This window comes from Mobula hypostoma, chromosome 12 (genome assembly GCF_963921235.1).
Source record: "Mobula hypostoma chromosome 12, sMobHyp1.1, whole genome shotgun sequence".
NCBI lineage: Eukaryota > Metazoa > Chordata > Chondrichthyes > Myliobatiformes > Myliobatidae > Mobula > Mobula hypostoma.
This window is the reverse complement of record NC_086108.1, coordinates 35,813,205-35,832,223: the sequence shown is the minus strand read 5'-3', so window position 1 is coordinate 35,832,223 and position 19,019 is coordinate 35,813,205. Positions and strand designations below refer to the sequence as shown.

At 42.0% G+C, this 19,019-nt stretch overlaps 1 protein-coding gene across 1 annotated transcript; it reads right to left on the bottom strand.

Moving 5' to 3' along the window:
• Positions 1-13,752: 13,752 nt before the first annotated feature.
• LOC134354700 (regulator of G-protein signaling 21-like) lies at positions 13,753-18,633 on the bottom strand. Its single transcript, XM_063063842.1, has 5 exons — positions 18,466-18,633; positions 17,546-17,656; positions 17,174-17,235; positions 16,900-17,066; positions 13,753-15,692 (listed from the first exon to the last, which is right to left on the bottom strand). Exons 1-5 carry the CDS (start codon positions 18,618-18,620, stop codon positions 15,504-15,506), a joined length of 684 nt encoding a protein of 227 aa, XP_062919912.1. The 5' UTR covers positions 18,621-18,633; the 3' UTR covers positions 13,753-15,503.
• Positions 18,634-19,019: the final 386 nt, after the last annotated feature.

The following is a 19,019-nucleotide window of genomic DNA, read 5'->3' as shown; positions in this document are numbered from 1 at the left end:
TAAATGCTCACACCGTGTTGTGAGTGTTTTTCAGACTATGCATCCTGAACTAATTTCAGGAGAGGGAGTTGATCAGTGATGTCAAAGATGGGGAGGAATTTTGTCACAGCATTATGACTGTGAAATGTCCTACTTCAGAAATCTGAGGAGGTGAAATTAGTGCATTCAACCAAGGCAGGGACTGATAGATACTTGAGCTGCAGATGAGTCAAGGGGTATTGGGAGAACACAGATGAGTTGTATCGAGGCCAAAGTTGGGTCAGCTGTAACCTTATGTGGAGTGAGTTTGAGAGCTAAGTGCCCTGTTTGTTGCCTCCATGTTTCTTATAATCTTAAGTAGTTGTTCTATTTTCCATCAGTTAGATGTTTTGTAAATGTTTAGGAATCATGGTAATTTTGAGCATCAACATTTCCTTTATGTTCTAATTGTTTTTTTGCAAAGCATAGAAACATAGAAAACCTACAGCACAATACAGGCCCTTCGGCCCACAAAGTTGTGCCAAACATGTCCCTACCTTAGAAATTACTAGGGTAATTTCTCTATTTTTCTAAGCGCCATGTACCTATCCCGAAGTCTCTTAAAAGATCCTATCGCATCCACCTCCACCACCATGCCGGCAGCCCATTCCACGCACTCACCACTCTCTGCGTAAAAAACTTACCCCTGACATTTCTTCTGTACCTACTCCCCAGCACCTTAAACCTGTGCCCCCTTGTGTTAACTATTTCAGCCCTGGGAAAAAGACTCTGACTATCCACATGATCAACGCCTCTCATCATCTTATACACCTCTATCAGGTCACCTCTCATCCTCCGTCGCTCCAAGGAGAAAAGGCTGAGTTTACTCAACCTGTTTTCATAAGGCATGCTCCCCAATCCAGGCAACATCCTTGTAAATCTCGAGGCTAGGAGGCAGGCTTGGGGTCTCGAGGCTCGAGGCTTGGAGACAGGCTTGGGGGTCTCGAGGCTTGGAGACAGGCTTGGGGTCTCGAGGCTTGAGGCTTGGAGAAAGGCTTGGGGTCTCGAGGCTTGGAGACAGGCTTGGGGTCTCGAGGCTCGAGGCCTGCAGGCTGGGGTCTCGAGGCTCAAGGCCTGCAGGCTGGGGTCTTGGGTCCTGAAATGCAGAGGCTTGGGTATGGGCTCTGAGCCAGAGACTGGGCAAGGACCCAGCACCTGGGACTTGACTCAGGCTCACACTCCAGAACTGGGCGAGGACAAGACGAGGCTACAGGACTTAACATGGCTTGGGTGAGGAACTCCTGGGTAGGGCAAGACACAAGGACAGGTAAAGGCACATGGACAGGACTCAGATAGGACTGGACTAGGCACAGACAGGACAAGGGCCTTCAGGAGCATGGAGCCTTGGACTAGGAAAGACAGGAGCATGGAACACAGAGCCGGGACCCCTCCTTGGGAACAGGACGTAGGGCTGGGACTCACACACATAACACAGAGCCGGGACCCCTCCTTGGGAACAGGTTGTAGGGCTGGGACTCATACACAGAACACTGAACATGAAGAGACGGATCCCAACACAGGGTGGCGGCAAATGCCAGACCCACCTAGCGAAGGCAAGGACTCAGAGAGACAATTCCACACAACGAAAGACAGTTCCTTTTCTTGACCTAGCCAGATTCCGGTCTTGCTCCAGCAGTAAAACTTCGGGTCTCCAGGCTAGGTGAGCAGGCAGAGAGCCGGGGGAGGTGAGGAGGGGGGAAGGGGGAGGTGAGGAGCGGGGAGGGGGGAGGTGAGGAGGGGGGAGGAGGAGGAGGGGGAGGAGGAGGAGGAGGAGGAGGAGGAGGAGGAGGAGGGAGGGAGGGAGAGGGGAGAGGGGAGAGGGGAGAGGGGAGAGAGGGGAGAGAGGGGAGAGAGGGGAGAGAGGGGAGAGAGGGGAGAGAGGGGAGAGAGGGGAGAGAGGGGAGAGAGGGGAGAGAGGGGAGAGAGGGGAGAGGGGAGAGAGAAGGGGAGGGAGGAGACAAGGAGGGGAACAGGTCAGTCAAACAGGGAATTACTGGTTTGCAGAGGTATTTATGTCTCAGCCCCAAAACGAGAAACATGTGCCCACAACAGAAACGGGGGAAAACCAGAAACCCTGGAACAAGGAACCATGGACCGGAACACGGACTTCACGGACTGGACCATAACACCAGGGTCCTATATAACTGCAACATTACCTCTTGGCTCCTAAATTCAAATCCACAATTGATGACTGCCAATACACCGCATGCCTTCTTAATCACAGAGTCAACCTGCGCAGCTGCTTTGAGCATCCTATGGACTCGGACCCGAAGATCCCTCTGATCCTCCACACTGCCAAGAGTCTTACCATTAATACTATATTCTGTCATCATATTTGACCTACCAAAATGAACCACTTCACACATCTGGGTTAAACTCCATCTGCCACTTCTCAGCCCAGTTTTGCATCCTATCGATGTCCTGCTACAACCTCTGACAGCCCTCTACACTATCCGCAACACCCCTAACCTTTGTATCATCAGCAAACTTACTAACCCATCCCTCTACTTCCTCATCCAGGTCATTTATAAAAATCACAAAGAGAAGGCGTCCCAGAACAGATCCCTGAGGCACTCCACTGGTCACCAACCTCCATGCAGAATATGACCCGTCTACAACCACTCTTTGCCTTCTGTGGGCAAGCCAGTTCTGGATCCACAAAGCAAGGTCCCCTTGGATCCCATGCCTCCTTACTTTCTCAATAAGCCTTGCATGGGGTACCTTGCAAAGGTAGCTATAAAGTAAATAAAGCAATGCTCAATGAATCAGTCTGACTTTAAATAGTTCTTTTTCCTTTGAGGCTCATTTGCACTGGTTCAAAGTTTTCATTGTCAAAATCAGATGGACGTTTACCTTGTGTTAAATTTCTACATAATCTTGACACGCAAATTCATGTTGCCTGTATGGAGTTTGCACGTTCATTCTGTGACTGCACGGATTTCCACCAAGTGTTCTGGTTTCTTCCCTTATCCCAGGGATAATAGATTACTTGGCTACATTAAATTGCCCTGGTGTAGGTGCCAGAGGAATGGGAGGCTGGGGCGGGCGGTGGTTAGGAGGTAGGGTTAGGGGCGTTCACGGACCTTTGTGCAAAGAAAGGATCCAGGAAAGTAAGTGGAGTAATGGAATTGTCTCTAAAGGCCGGCCTAGATTTGAAGGGCCAAATGCCCTTCTATGCCATAAGAAAATAATGTGAAATATACAGTGCCTATAAAAGATATTCACCCCCCCCTTAGAAGTTTTCATGTTTTATTGTTTTACAATATTGAATCACAATGGTTTAACTATGGCTTTTTTCGACACTGATCAACACAAAAAGACTCTTCTATGTCAAAGTGAAAACAGATCTCTACAAAATGATCTAAATTAATTTTAAGTATAAAACACTGAAGATTGGAACTCCTCCAGAGCTGTTAAAGGTCTCGTGGTGGCCTCCCTCAGTAGGTCCCCTCTTGCACGGTCACTCAGTTTTGAGGATTGCCTGCTCAAGGCAGATTTACAGCTGTGCCTTATTTGTTCCATTTCTTGATAATTGACTTAACTGTACTCGAAGGGGTATTCAGTGACTTGGAAATTTTCTTGCATCCATTTCCTGATCTGTGCTTTTCAATGACCTTTTTGTGGAGTTGCTTGGAGCGTTCTTTTGTCTTCATGGTGTAGTTTTTGCCAGGATACTGACTCACCAGCAGTTGGACCTTCCAGATACCGGTGTATTTTCACTACAGTCAATTGAAACACCTTGACTGCACACAGGTCTCCAAAAACAGATCTTCATTTAACTAATTATGTGACTTCTAAAACCAATTGGCCACAGCAGTGATGATTTGGTGTGTCATATTAAAGGGGGTGAATACTTTCACAATCAATTATTTTGTATTTTATATTTGTAATTAATTTAGATCACTTTGTAGAGATCTGTTATCCCTTTGACATGAAAGATTATTTTTCGGTTGGCCAGGGTCAAAAAAAGCCAAATTAAATCTACTGTGATTCAATGCTGTAAACCAAACATATGGGGGGGATGGTGGGGGTGAGTACTTTTGTAGGTACTGTAAGCACAGCTCTGTCAGAAGTGTTAGCTGGGAACTGAGGGGTAGAACTTAGGCTTTTCTCCTCGATGGATGTAAAAGACGCTGTACCATCATTGCAAGTAAAAGCAGAAGTTTATGCTTCCTGACCTCATCACGTTTACCTTCCGACTTATATCATTAGATCCGGTCACTTGGTTTCTTATCTCAATGCAAAGTGTGAGAACTTGCTGTACACCAATCGATTTCCACACTTCCTACATTGCCACAGGCATGATGCTTGCAAAATTATCTATTCTGTGGTTGACATGACCCAAGGTCACAAAACGTGCTAAAACATAGAACATAGAACATAGAACAGTACAGCACAGTACAGGCCCTGCAGCCCACAATGTTGTGCCGACCCTTAAACCCTGCCTCCCATTTAAACCCCCACCTTTAATTCCTCCATATACCTGTCTAGTAGTCTCTTAAATTTCACTAGTGTATCTACCTCCACCACTGACTCAGGCAGTGCATTTGATACACCAACCACTCTCTGAATACATCTACTATCTGTTTTAGGTTTACTATCTAAAACATTAGATAGCTCTGATGATAAGCTCATTGCTTTTCTGTAGGTGTGGTGATAAGGGTGTTGTTTCTTGTGCAGGGAGAAATGTGGAGCTTCAAGCCTTATGCTCACTTGCAAAAGCTGCTTGCTCAAAGCTCTTCTCCATTTTGTTATTATACTATGACTACACTTCCACCTGGAATTTCCTTATGACCTGTGTAATCCAGCTGATCACTCTTTGGAAGCTGATAAAGACCACTAAGCCCATTATGTGCACATAGAACATCAACTGGGAATATGGGTGTTTTTGTGAATGAGTGTGTGTGTGTGTGTGTGTGTGTGTGTGTGTGTGTGTGTGTGTGTGTGTGTGTGTGTGTCTGTGTGTGTGTGTGTGTGTGTGTGTGTGTACTGGCAGGGAACATAAAAACTGACTGTAAAAGCTTTTATAGATATGTAAAAAGGAAAAGACTGGTAAAGACAAATGTAGGTCCCCTACAGACAGAAACAGGTGAATTGATTATGGGGAGCAAGGACATGGCAGACCAATTGAATAATTACTTTGGTTCTGTTTTCACTAAGGAGGACATAAATAATCTTCCAGAAATAGTAGGGGACAGAGGGTCCAGTGAGATGGAGGAATTGAGCGAAATACATGTTAGTAGGGAAGTGGTGTTAGGTAAATTGAAGGGATTAAAGGCAGATAAATCCCCAGGGCCAGATGGTCTGCATCCCAGAGTGCTTAAGGAAGTAGCCCAAGAAATAGTGGATGCATTAGTGATAATTTTTCAAAACTCGTTAGATTCTGGACTAGTTCCTGAGGATTGGGGGGTGGCTAATATAACCCCACTTTTTAAAAAAGGAGGGAGAGTGAAACCGGGGAATTATAGACCGGTTAGCCTAACGTTGGTGGTGGGGAAACTGCTGGAGTCAGTTATCAAAGATGTGATAACAGCACATTTGGAAAGCGGTGAAATCATCGGACAAAGTCAGCATGGATTTGTGAAAGGAAAATCATGTCTGACGAATCTCATAGAATTTTTTGAGGATGTAACTAGTAGAGTGGATAGGGGAGAACCAGTGGATGTGGTATATTTGGATTTTCAAAAGGCTTTTGACAAGGTCCCACACAGGAGATTAGTGTGCAAACTTAAAAGCACACAGTATTGGGGGTAAGGTATTGATGTGGATAGAGAATTGGTTAGCAGACAGGAAGCAAAGAGTGGGAATAAATGGGACCTTTTCAGAATGGCAGGCAGTGACTAGTGGGGTACCGCAAGGCTCAGTGCTGGGACCCCAGTTGTTTACAATATATATTAATGACTTGGATGAGGGAACTAAATGCAGCATCTCCAAGTTTGCGGATGACACAAAGCTGGGCGGCAGTGTTAGCTGTGAGGAGGATGCTAAGAGGATGCAGGGTGACTTGGATAGGTTGGGTGAGTGGGCAAATTCATGGCAGATGCAATTTAATGTGGATAAATGTGAAGTTATCCACTTTGGTGGCAAAAGTAGGAAAACAGATTATTATCTGAATGGTGGCCGATTAGGAAAAGGGGAGGTGCAACGAGACCTGGGTGTCATTATACACCAGTCATTGAAAGTGGGCATGCAGGTACAGCAGGCGGTGAAAAAGGCGAATGGTATGCTGGCATTTATAGCGAGAGGATTCGAGTACAGGAGCAGGGAGGTACTACTGCAGTTGTACAAGGCCTTGGTGAGACCACACCTGGAGTATTGTGTGCAGTTTTGGTCCCCTAATCTGAGGAAAGACATCCTTGCCATAGAGGGAATACAAAGAAGGTTCACCAGATTGATTCCTGGGATGGCAGGACTTTCATATGAAGAAAGACTGGATGAACTAGGCTTGTACTCGTTGGAATTTAGAAGATTGAGGGGGGATCTGATTGAAACGTATAAAATCCTAAAGGGATTGGACAGGCTAGATGCAGGAAGATTGTTCCCGATGTTGGGGAAGTCCAGAACGAGGAGTCACAGTTTGAGGATAGAGGGGAAGCCTTTTAGGACCGAGATTAGGAAAAACTTCTTCACACAGAGAGTGGTGAATCTGTGGAATTCTCTGCCACAGGAAACAGTTGAGGCCAGTTCATTGGCTATATTTAAGAGGGAGTTAGATATGGCCCTTGTGGCTACGGAGATCGGGGGTATGCAGGGAAGGCTGGGGCGGGGTTCTGAGTTGGATGATCAGCCATGATCATAATAAATGGCGGTGCAGGCTCGAATGGCCGAATGGCCTACTCCTGCACCTATTTTCTATGTTTCTATGTTTCTATGTTTCTGTGCATTGGCTCATGTGTAGATGTACACTTTGTGAGTATGTGTCTATGCGTATAAATGTGCATGTATATACGAACATGTATGTTCATGTTTGTGTGTTAAGTCTTTGCAAGAGAACCTTGCTTCCAGTTCTCCTGGATCTTTATGTGTCAACCCCATGTGCTATCACGTAAACATGTAAGTGCCATCACAAAGAAGGCATGACAGCACCTCTACTTTCTTAGAAGAATCGGCGCGTTACCTAAAACTTCGACAAACTTCTATAGATGTGCAGTGGAGAGTCTCCGAATTGTTTGCATCATGGCCTAGTACAGAAACACCAATGCCTAAGAACTGAGAAGTCTACAGAAAGTGGTGGATACAACCCAGTCCATCTCAGGAATAGCCCTGTCCAACATTGAGCACATCTACAAGGAGAGCTGCCACAAGAAAGCAGCATCCATCATCAAGGACCCCCCTACCCAGGCTACACCCTTTTTATGCTACTACCTGCTGATAACTACTCCATTCCCGCCACACTGGACACTCACCAGAATGCTTATTGACAGAACTGCTCTACTGAAGATGTCATAGCATCTGTCATTCACCTGGCCCTGACACAGCTAGAAAGCAAGTCTGTCAGAACACTGTTTCTGGATTTCATTTTGGCATTTAACACTATTTTCCCAGGACCTTGGTGAACAAATTCCTGCTCTTTGTTCTAAATACACCACTGTGCAACTGGGTGTTGGACTTCCTAATGAACAGACCCCAGATAGTCAGGATGTACAATTGCTCCTCCTTCCCCATTATCTTTAACATGGTTTCCCCCCAGCCCAGGGCCATGTGCTGAGCTGACTGCTGAACCCTCTGCTCATGCATAACTGTACGGTCAAGCAATCAGGAAGAGCTCAAGGACTGGCACCAGGTAATTGACCTCTTCCTTAATGTCAACAAGGCAAAGGAGATGGTTGTCGGCTTCAGGGAGCACTCACAACCCCCCTTTACATTGATGGCACAGCAATGCAAACTACAAGCAGTTTCAAACTCATGGGAGTGTACATCAAACCCAACCTCTCATGGTCCCAGAACACATCCTACACAGTCAAGAAAGCTTACCACTGCCCCTACTTTCTGAGGAGGCTGAAGAGAGCCGCACGTTGCACATCCACACTCACTTCATTCTACAGATTCTCAACAGTGAGCATCCTAACAAGCTGCATCACTCTTTGCTACGGAAACTGCACTGCAGCGGACAAGAATGCTCTACGATGTGTAGTTAAAATTGTCCAATGCATTACTGGCAACAGCCTTCCCGCCATCAAGGACATGTATACAGAAAGACGCCGGAAAAGGGCCAGTAACATCATGAAGGGTCTCACCCACCTTGTTCATGGACTGTTTGTCCCACACCCATCAGGGAGGAGGCTATGTAGCATCCATGCCAGGACCACCAGACTCAAAAAGAGTTACTTACCCTGAGGTTGATCAACACCTCCACCCACTAACTCCGCCCCTATTTTATTATTTCCCATTAGTCACCTTATGTTCAGCCTAGTGTCACTTTATGGACATACGATCAATCTATGTATATAAGCTATCTAATGTATTTATATGTATTGTATGTTTTTTATTATTATTATGTGTTCTTTATCTATTGTGTTTTTTTTTGTGCAGCATCAGATCCAGAATAACAATTATTTCCTTCTCCTTACACTTGTAAGTGTGTGGGCACGTGGCCAAGTGGCTAAGGCATTCGACTAGCGATCTGAAGGTCGTGAGTTCGAGCCCAGCCGAGGTAGTGTGTTGTGTCCTTGAGCAAGGCACTTAACTACACATTGCTCTGCGACGACACTGGTGCCAAGCTGTATCGGCCCTTGCCCTTCCCTTGGACAACATTGGTGTCGTGGAGAGGGAAGACTTGCAGCATGGGCAACTGCCAGTCTTCCATACAACCTTGCCCAGGCCTGCGCCCTGGAGAGTGAAGACTTTCCAGGTGCAGATCCATGGTCTCGCAAGACTAATGGATGCCTTTACTTATACCTGTGCACATCAAATGACATTAAACAACCTTATAGGGGGTACAGGAAAGTCCTTTAAGCCCTCCACCACCAGGTTCAGGAACAGTTATTGCTCTGCATCAGTGAGGCTTCTGAACCAGTGTGGGTAACTTCATTCAGCTCAACACAACCTACTTATTTACTCTTTCAAACTATTTGCATGATTTATCTTCTTTTGCACATTGGTTCTTTGTCAATCTTTGTTCATAATTGGTTTTTCATAAATTTGATTGCAATTCTTGTAAATGCTGTAAGAAAAGGAAACTCACGGTAACATACATTGATTAAAAATTACTCAGACTTTGCTCTGGTGCTGTTGTTCAACCACCACTCAACATTAAGATAATTATGCAGGCATCGCCCACTCTCAGAATTAGGGTGAGAATGAGTAATACGTGACTTGTGGAGTTACTGAGGAAGGAACAAAGGTGTATCCAAAGTAGTCAAGGTTCTGAATGACTTACCTCTTTTTAAAGCTCCTTCCACCTCTCACCTTGGCATACTACCTATGACTAAAATTAAGTACCTTGAGAAAAACGTGCCATTACATGTGATTTAGGACTTGTACAATCTAGTTGGTTACAAATTCTAACATCACCTGTCGCATTGCAAAAGTCAGGCAAAGACTAATATGCATAAGTATTGTGTGTATTCAGAATGTCCCCAGGGGCTTAGTCACCACAATGCATACCTGATGCACGTTTTAACATTTGTGATAACGTATGGATGGACATGCTTCTACAGTCTTTTAAATATCTGCACAGGTCTAGCACTTGTACTTCACTGCGTAGGTGAGATTTTAATTTGTGTTTGGATGTTTTCCATTTTGATTGATTTTTTCCCCCTCCAGATTTAGAGAGAAGGAGATTTTCCTCACTGAGGAAACATTATCTTGAATGATATTAAACCTCCAAATCCCCGAATTAAATTCAATGAGTTTGAGGTTTTTGATGCTTATCCAGTTGATCATTCATTTGATATTAGATTTTAATATTTTATCCTCTTGGTTATGCCAGCAAGTTATTCCCTTGCAGAACACTGTTAGATTTTGTTTGTAATGCATCTGTCCCGATGAGCAATGGCTTGAACATTCTTTGAACTATTTTAGACCATCTAAGACATCCTGTTTTCCCATAGAATGCTGTGGGATCTGAAGTGTTGTCTGATCTGGCACAGATTTGTAGAGAAGAAATACTTAGTTGGTAGGAATAGCTGATTACTAATCATTTGCTGATGGGTTTTGCAGCTGATACTGCTTAATTTAAGAGGACAGAGTGTGCCTTTGGCCAAATACTGACTGGTTGCATAATGGGAATCCTTTTCAAACTCCCAAGGGACAATCTTATTTGGGTTAGCTGTTGGATCTGAACTATCTGTATGAGACCGAAACCCAAGTACACAGATCTCCCCTGTTAGGCAAAGTGATGCTGCCATGGTAACAACTGAGGTTGTGTGCTTACAATGTGTATGGCTCAAACTTTGACATCTGCCCTACACCAGAAATACAAATGCTTGATACTGACACCTTGTGGACGTAGTGAGGTGATAACCTTTCTGACCACGCAATTAGATGAGCATGAAATGTGTTTTAAAAGATGCCAGACAGAGTCCACAGTACATGATCATGCTGCTATTGAGCAAATTTACAAGCTAAAACTGAAATGTCTGGGTAATTGGCTCCAAAGGGTGAAGCAGGAGACGCAGTAAACTGCAGGTGTTGGAATGTGGAGCAGCAAGTAAAATGTTGGAGGAACCCAGCAGGCCCGGCGGCAACTATGGAAGGACATGGATGGTCAACGTTTCAGGTAGATAGAGGGGGGCCAGTATAAAGCCGTGAGGGGGAAGGGAAGGAGTTTAGGCGCTGCTGGTTGCTTACAATGCTGGTTTTCTCTGCATTGATAATTCCAAGAAATGATGCTGCCGTAATGCTGAACCCGTAACCTCTAACACCAAAAAGGACAAAGCTTTCAGGCACTTTGGATCACTACCACGTGCATGATCCCTTATAAGTTTCACATCATCCTGACTGGGAAATACACTCAGTGGCCATTCTATTAGGTACACCTGTACACCTGCTTGTTAACACAAATATCTAATTCACCAATCATATGGCAGCCACCCAATGCATAAAAGCATTCCAAGTGGTTCAGTTGTTATTCAGAGCAATCATCAGAATGAAGAAGAAACGTGATCTAAGTGACTTTGACTGTGGAATGGTTGTTGGTGCCAGATGGGGTGGTTTGAGTATCTAAGAAACTGTTGATCTCCTGGAATTTTCATGCATAACAATCTCTAGAGTTTACAAAGGATAGTCTGAGACTCAAAAAGTATTCAGTGAGCAGCAGTTCTGTGGGTGAAAATTTCTTGTTCATGAGAGAGGCAGGGCCAGACTGGTTCAAATTGAGAGATTCAAATTGGTTCAATTCAGATAGTCACACGTTACATCAATGGTTCGATCACAACACATCGAACCTTGAAATGGATGGGCTACAGTGGCAGAAGACTACAAACATGCACTCGGTAGCCACATTATTAGGCACGGGATATACCTAATGAAGTGGCCACTGACTGTATGTTGCTACTCCTTCACCTGTGTCAGGTTTACATTGAGGACCTGCCTCCCCATATGTATTGTTGGAGGACCTCTCCAGGAGGACCACAGTATTTCAGGCTGGCTCTCACTACTTTCTCAGAAACATTTAGGCACAAACAATAATTGCTGGCCATCCAGCAATGACCTATGCCCAAAAGACAAATAAATAAAAGACTCATGTATTTAGTACAGTTTTTTTTAACAGTCTGCTTTGTTTAGAGCTTATCTGCATCAGATGTATTGATAAATGAACTACATATCTTCATGGCAGTGGGTCTTACTTGTGCAATAATTTGCAATTATTACTGCACATGAATTTAGTCTGTAGCCACGCCTCTTCCACGCACTCAGCTGTAAAAGAAGGTGAATAATCCCTCCTAACATTACTGTTCTGCATGTCACATTAACCGACCAAACATGGTCAGAAATTGCCTTATCATTTCAAATTGATAGTTATGCTGTGGCAAGAGCATCCTCTTGAGACTGGACTATGGTCATAATAATCTGCTGAAGGTTGCCACCATGAAGGCACTTTTTGTAATAAACAGATTTTAGAAATATGCACGAGCTATTTAGAACTCTGTAGCTATATAAACAGCTCACTGTACAAAACATCCATATTCAGTTTATGGCTCCTAACTGCATTGCTAACTACAACTATATAGTCATTTCAGACATACTTTTCTCTGCATTGTTTTGTGAATGCACATGAATACAATAGTAAGAAGGAGTTTTATTTCCCTTCTGCCTCTTAATCTATGTTGACTGTAGTTTGGGACATGTCACATTACATTAAGGGGGTGGCACGGTAGCGTAGTGGTATTCACAGCACTTTACAGTACAGAGGACCAGAGTTCAATTCCCGTTCCTGCCTGTAAGGAGTTTGTACGTTCTGCCCGTGACTGCATGTTTCTCTGTGTGCTCCCGTTTCCTCCCACAGTCCAAAGACATACCGGTTGGTTTGTTAATTGGCCGTTGCAATTTGTCCTGTGATTAGGCTCAGATGAAATCGGGCGGTAAGAACATAAAAACATAAGAAATAGGAGCAGGAGTAGGCCATCTGGCTTGTTGAGCCTGCTCCGCCGTTCAATAAGATCATGGCTGATCTGGCCATTGCCTCATCTCCACCTGCCTACCTTTTCCCTTAACCATTAATTCCCCTACTATGCAAAAATCTATCTAACTTTGTCTGAAATATATTTACTGAGGTAGCCTCCATTGCTGGGTGGCATGGTTCAAAGGGCCGGAAGGGCCTATTCCACATTGTATCTCAATAAAAAAAATAATTTTACTAAAATCTTTTTACTTGGAACGTGTTATTCTGCATGCACCCAGCTTCATATTGTAGCATTAGTTTGTGTTCTGTTGTAGATGATGTATCATTTGATGAGATCAACGGAAGATGGCAAATAGGCCAGACATAAAGAAAGCCCCTCCGTGTAACATTTCCCTGTTGCTAGGGCAATGTTGCATAGCCTATGTTGATAGAAAAACAATCTGTTGGAGTGATCATTTCTCTTTATAGTTCCAGACTCATGTGCCGTCTCTACTTTCTTATAAGGTTAAGGATGTTCAGCATATCACCCGGCATTCTACCGAGATACTGTTGAAATCATTTTTACTTTGTGATCTGGTATGGCAATTTGAATGCCCAGGAATGTAAGCTGAGAAGCTGCAGAATGTTGTGAACTGAGCCTGATACATTATGGGCACATCCTTCTTCATCATCAAAAGTATCTACATGAGGTGCTACCTCTAAAAGGCAGCATCTGTCATCAAAGAACCCCAATATACAGGTCATGCCATCTTGTCACAGCTACCATTGGGCAGGAGATACAGAAGACCAAAGTCATACACCATCAAGTTCAAGGACAACCAACTGCCTTCAACCTTTCTGTTCTTGAACCAACCTCCACTACACTGGTATGTCAACACTTTGCACTATGATAGACTTTGTTATTTGTTTTCTTTAAATTGTATTCTTTCTTGTATAATTTGTATAGTTTACAGTATGTTTATGTTTTTCTTGTGAAAGCTGTGTGTCTCACGCTACGTGCCTGTGACACTGGGCACATAATCAGTTTTTTATTGTACCTGTGCATGCATATACATGTTTATATGACAATAAACTTGACTTGGCTTGAAGGTAGAGAAGCAGTAGTAGTAAAAATGTGCAGAAAATAGTCAAGTACAAGGCCACATTTTATATATTCATTTAATATTCTGCATAATTAGTGAACAGACGAATGTAGAGCACAGCAAAACATATTATCAACATTATTTATTTTCATTACATTACTTCTTTGACTATTTTTCTCATATCTGTCTACTATGTTCATGGCCTATGAGTGTTTAGTAACACGCACAGAAGGCTGGAGGAACTCAGCAGGTCAGGCAGCATCGATGGGAAAGAGTAACCAGTCGACCTTTCGGGCCAAGTACCCATTTATTCTTTAGTGTGGATAGTTTACACAGCCATCATGTCCCGAGAAGGGCCCAAGTTATAAAAAGCCACCGAGCTGCTTGTTAACATTATCTGAACACACCAAAGGCCTTGAGCAAATGGTTAACTCTGTTCTCTGACTGAACAATATACTTCGCTGCATGTTAATGCAATCAAGCTGAAAAAAAAGTGAATTCTCCTGTCAGTTTAGTTACTGCAGGAAATGTTTTATTGCCCTTTTATAGTCATTAGCATCACTAGTCAGACTGAATAGAATTGTTAGGATCTAATGGAAGAAGTGTAGCCAATTCAAGTAAAGTGATCTTTGATAATGTTGCTGGAAAATAGGTGAGTATGATCTCTTTGCTGGACAAGTGGTGTGATCCAAAAGCATGAGTTGTTACCCTAAACAATAGATATCCTTCAAACTATTCACTATCCCCCATCATAATGCTCTGTGCTGCAGGTGACATCGCTGAATGACCAACGCAATTGTCAATAGGAAATCATTCGAACATATAGAAGGCAGGCAGACAGGTAGTTGTAAGTCCCTTTGAACAACTGTTTGATCACGTGTTCTTTATTGGGTTAGGAGGATTGTTCTATTTATACTGCCCTGTCATCCTACGGCATGTTACTGCTATGATGACTCTATCAATGATATTTCTCATAAGGAGTTTTGCTTTATGAGTAAAAGATTATAATCCAGCTTCAGTAATGGTATTACAATAACTGTTCATTCAGACTGACTCTAACGATTGGGTCAGGATTGCCCCTGCAGAAAATAACTTGCAGGATGATGGTTAGTGAGGTAACAGCGCAGATATCGTAATTGATACCATCATTGCATTAACTGCTCTCAGCTTTCCCACACTTAACCTCTTGGTAAAAAGCTCTCACTAACAAGTCACCTAAATGCTTGTGATGATCCGAGGTCAGGCACTACCATTGTTGAAAGAAGCATATTTTAAAAGAAACTGTGATCCTACGACATTGATCTTAACTATTCATTTAAAATTAGAAACGAAACAGAAATAATAAATAAATACTTTTATCATCATATGTAATTATGCAATTTGTCATGAAGCATAGTGCAAAGCAATCCAGGCCTAAACTGTTTCACATGGCTTGCATGCAACGGTCGGATGAAATATTTTCCAGTTCATCTTAAAACATGACTGAGGAAGGTAGGTTCATATTTTACTGTCCCTCTACTGAATCAAATTTGGCATACGTTCTCCTTGTAATTCTTTTGGTGAAAGAAAAGAAAATGGTCCTGGTCCTGGAGAGAAGCCTCACAATTATACACAAATGACACAGCACGTGGAAATGTATTTGTCCCTGAAGCTGGGCAGTACTCCTTGCCCTTCTTCTGAAAGAATTTAACTGTGTCACAATCATTATTTATTCTTTTCCTGCTTCCTGGCAGATTTTATCTTTAGTTCAATGCAGGGCTGTGGTACACACAAATATGAGAAATACAGTCTTGACCATCCATGTTTTCATCATTTTACTGTTGGTGAAAACTCTTCATTTATCTGTTATTGTTGCTGGCTTGTATCTTGTTTATCAGGTTTGTGTAGGCATCCGATTTTAGAAACCTAGGGTAGGAGTCTTTCTCCATCAAACTGAAAATAATTCTCTGGGCCCCCTCAAAACAGTGGGGAGTTGGCACTAAAACACTCCGGCTGAGCAAATCTCTCATGGTGCCATCGATGTTGACCTATATTAGAAAAGGATAGTAGATAAATACTTAATTGCATTCATTTCAACATTATATTAAAAAATCTGTAACTTTTGTCTGAAAATTGACACCCTGCTAAATCTGAGAATGTACATCTGTTCAGAGTGCTGAATTTCCCCATGATGCCCAAATGAATTGTTTTCTGGCATTGAGTCATGAAGATTTCGAGCTCTAACTGTCTATAGTTTCAGTTCTACTAAATCCTTAAATGCAGGAAATGACCTGTTAAATAACTGTGATGCTTTTCTGTTGTTAATTTGTTTTCTTTTACTGACAGATCAACACAATGTTCCCTAACCCTTCCTTGCAACTCAGCCACTAGGCACCCTGCTGTCTATTCATATATTGAACTACCAAGCTTGCAGTAGTGTTAGATTTACTCAGCATTGGTACACATAAATTTGCTTTGGGTTCAAATCTGAATGAAAAAAAAAGTCAAAGCTGTCTTTGAAGTTCAGTGTCAAGTATATTTTTGATCAATCTCAGACTTATTATCTTGAGGAGGTTTCTTGGAAATACCATGCAGTTGCATACTGTTTTCAGGGAGGGAATATAAAGATATTCTGCAGAATTTTAGGAGATACCAATATGCATTTTCCCAGCTATGCTTATTAATAATCCCTTATTATGGAATGTCCACACAAGTGGAAATCTGAGTGAAAAGACTGATGTGAGTATGGAATAAAAAAAACACATTTGTTTTTTCACCCCACATCTTCTTCCTATTAATTACTGCACAAAAAGCGCTAGAAAATTTCTGTTAGATAAGCAGAGCTTAAATTTTGAAATGTAACGATTAGAGAGTTGGAAATGCACTGGTAAGAGTTCAAACATTTCCTTTGAAGTGATACTCGAACAGGATGCACTATAACTATAACAGCATATTTCACAGTTGCGTCACTTGGGCACTGATCTTAAATACGTTAAAGATTTTTGGGTGATTTTCTTGGGATTGACCAACCTACAATGGCATTCTTTGGTTTTGCCACAGAAGTTAATAAAGGCTTGGTGACACTCAGAATGAACAGACCAGTAAAATACTTGTAACGAATGCATCAATTTACTGAAATAATAGTAGTAAAAATAATAGATGCAACTGAATTACTGGAAAAAATATTATTTCTACCACCATTACTTGTGCAGTTCAGTCCAGATACAACGTCTATTTACAAAAAAAAGCACTCACTTGCTTTGGAGCATCACTTCGAATGAACTCTCTGTAAATATGTTGTGCCTTGGAACCCAGTTTATCTGTAGATTTGGTCTTCTTGTAGTCCTCACAGACCAACCAGAAATCAATGTTCTCCTCACTGAACTCTGACTTGAGGAATGCCCTGAAAGCTGCAAGTCCACCTTGAGGAAGAGAAAGTATCACTTTAGATTTGTTATTTAGAGAGAACATTCATGAAAGGAATCATTGGTAGTGATCATCCAGCATCAGAGTAGGAATTATTACTTACACGGATCAGCAAGGAGAATATCCAAAGACTTAGACCATTCTGTTGCTTCTTCAAGTGTGATCCTATGGAAAACAGAATAGACTGAGTTACATGGATATTTTATTCCTAAATTCAACTCAACTTTCAATTGCCTAAAATAGCTATTTTGTTCTGAAATTTATATCCATTTTGTACAAATTTACTTTTAAATACTGGAGTAAGGAGCTGACCCATTTCAGTGAATTTGTTTTTGAAATATACATTATACTGCTAGTGCAATGATTATAATGAAGCTCCCATACTGTACTCCCTTTTATAATCTGTAGTCTGATGACCACCTAATGTTTAAATTTAGAAATAATTTCTAAAATTGATGAAAGAGAATATACTTACCCCAGGGACAGATCCAGTTTTCCTGACATGTTGGATAGAAAACTTAACGCTGGATGTCGAGGTTCAGAGTTCAGCCAAATGGAAAGCAGGCGAGATTTCAAGTCCTTGGGTCTAAGGAAAAAGTAAAAAAGAAAGGTCAGTGTTCACAATATTATTTTAAATTAAGTAACTGCAATACCTGAACGGTGAAGAATTCTACTTCTGCTCCAACTTATTGTATTCTATACTTAAGAACCAATAATTGGACTTCTTGACTTTAGCATTTCTTTACTCAGATACAAATGATAGAATATTTTAATTAAAACATCATTCTCAGTCATATGGAAGTTACTAAGAGAGAGCCTAGTTAAGCTTGTTCAGGAAATACAGCATGAGGTATAATAAAGTAGGTTGCCTTCTGCAGATCTGCTGTTGAAATGACCTGAGCTATTGATTGACTAATGCCAGCAAACTATGCTTTATAGATAAAGTCCGTTTATTAAAATTGATTTGAGTTCTGATGACGTTAGTTATTTTCTTCAGGTAATTTGCATTTGTTTTCCATTTTAGATCTAAGTTAAGAGTGTGATATTTACATATCCTAACACAATGAACAGCAAAGTATTTATACTGAAGTATGAATCCATTATTATCTACACTTCTGTTTTTACACACACCCTTCTGCTCTTGGTAACTTTATCAAGAAGTGAAGCAGCTCACTATGTACATGTAAAATATCACTTCAAATATCTAACACTGAATTAGTAAAAAAAAGTTACTGGTTTGTTTTTAAATAATTTTGAAATAAAAGAGAGAATATCTGTTGAAGTGCAGTCTGAAAGGCAAGGGTCAGTTATGTTTTGCAGTACAGTTCATGAAATCTACTCACAAAGTTATAATTTAGGGTGCTTTTTGAGTAATAGTAAGAAGATAATGCTTACAGACACTTTGCTTTCCTTTCCTCAGTCAGTTGAGTTTTGGTGGCAGCACCGTTATTGATGTCCTTCTGTTTGGTTAATGCTTTCAAGGGGAGCATGAACTCAGGCATGTCTGTCTGGTTGATGTGCTCTGGATGATTCTGTAAATTCTGCTTCATTTGCTGTCAGTAATGTTTCTTCCTCTCACACTGGGTCATATATAGGCAGGGCTTATGGTGGTGGAGGGGTGGAGTGTGGGGCTGGGTTGGGGGAAGTACTGTTTGTGTGAGTAGAACTGGGTAATGCGAATTCACACCACAAAAAAAGGAAGTTTTTCTTCTGAACCATCATTGACGTGATTGCTCAATCAGGCGGCAGCCTCATGCGCATGTAGAGCTACGCTCTGGTTTTAGATTCAAATAAACACTATATCTCAAGATCATGCAAATGTTCTCATTTTACGATTATACTGTCCAAAGTGTGACGGAAGACCCAGGTGTTTATTGCGATGTTTTGCTGCAGCTTCTAAGTTGCTGCTGGGTATATGTTAAGGGTCTAAGTTGTATTGGCATTGCCAT

Coding starts and splice junctions, on each gene's coding strand:
- LOC134354700 (XM_063063842.1), bottom strand. CDS start 18,620: ATGAAGCAGAATTTACAGAATCATCCAGAGCACATCAACCAGACAGAC. Junction 17,657..18,465: donor GAAAGGAAAGCAAAGTGTCT/GTAAGCATTATC, acceptor CTTTTTCCTTAG/ACCCAAGGACTTGAAATCTC. Junction 17,236..17,545: donor AAACTGGATCTGTCCCTGGG/GTAAGTATATTC, acceptor TGTTTTCCATAG/GATCACACTTGAAGAAGCAA.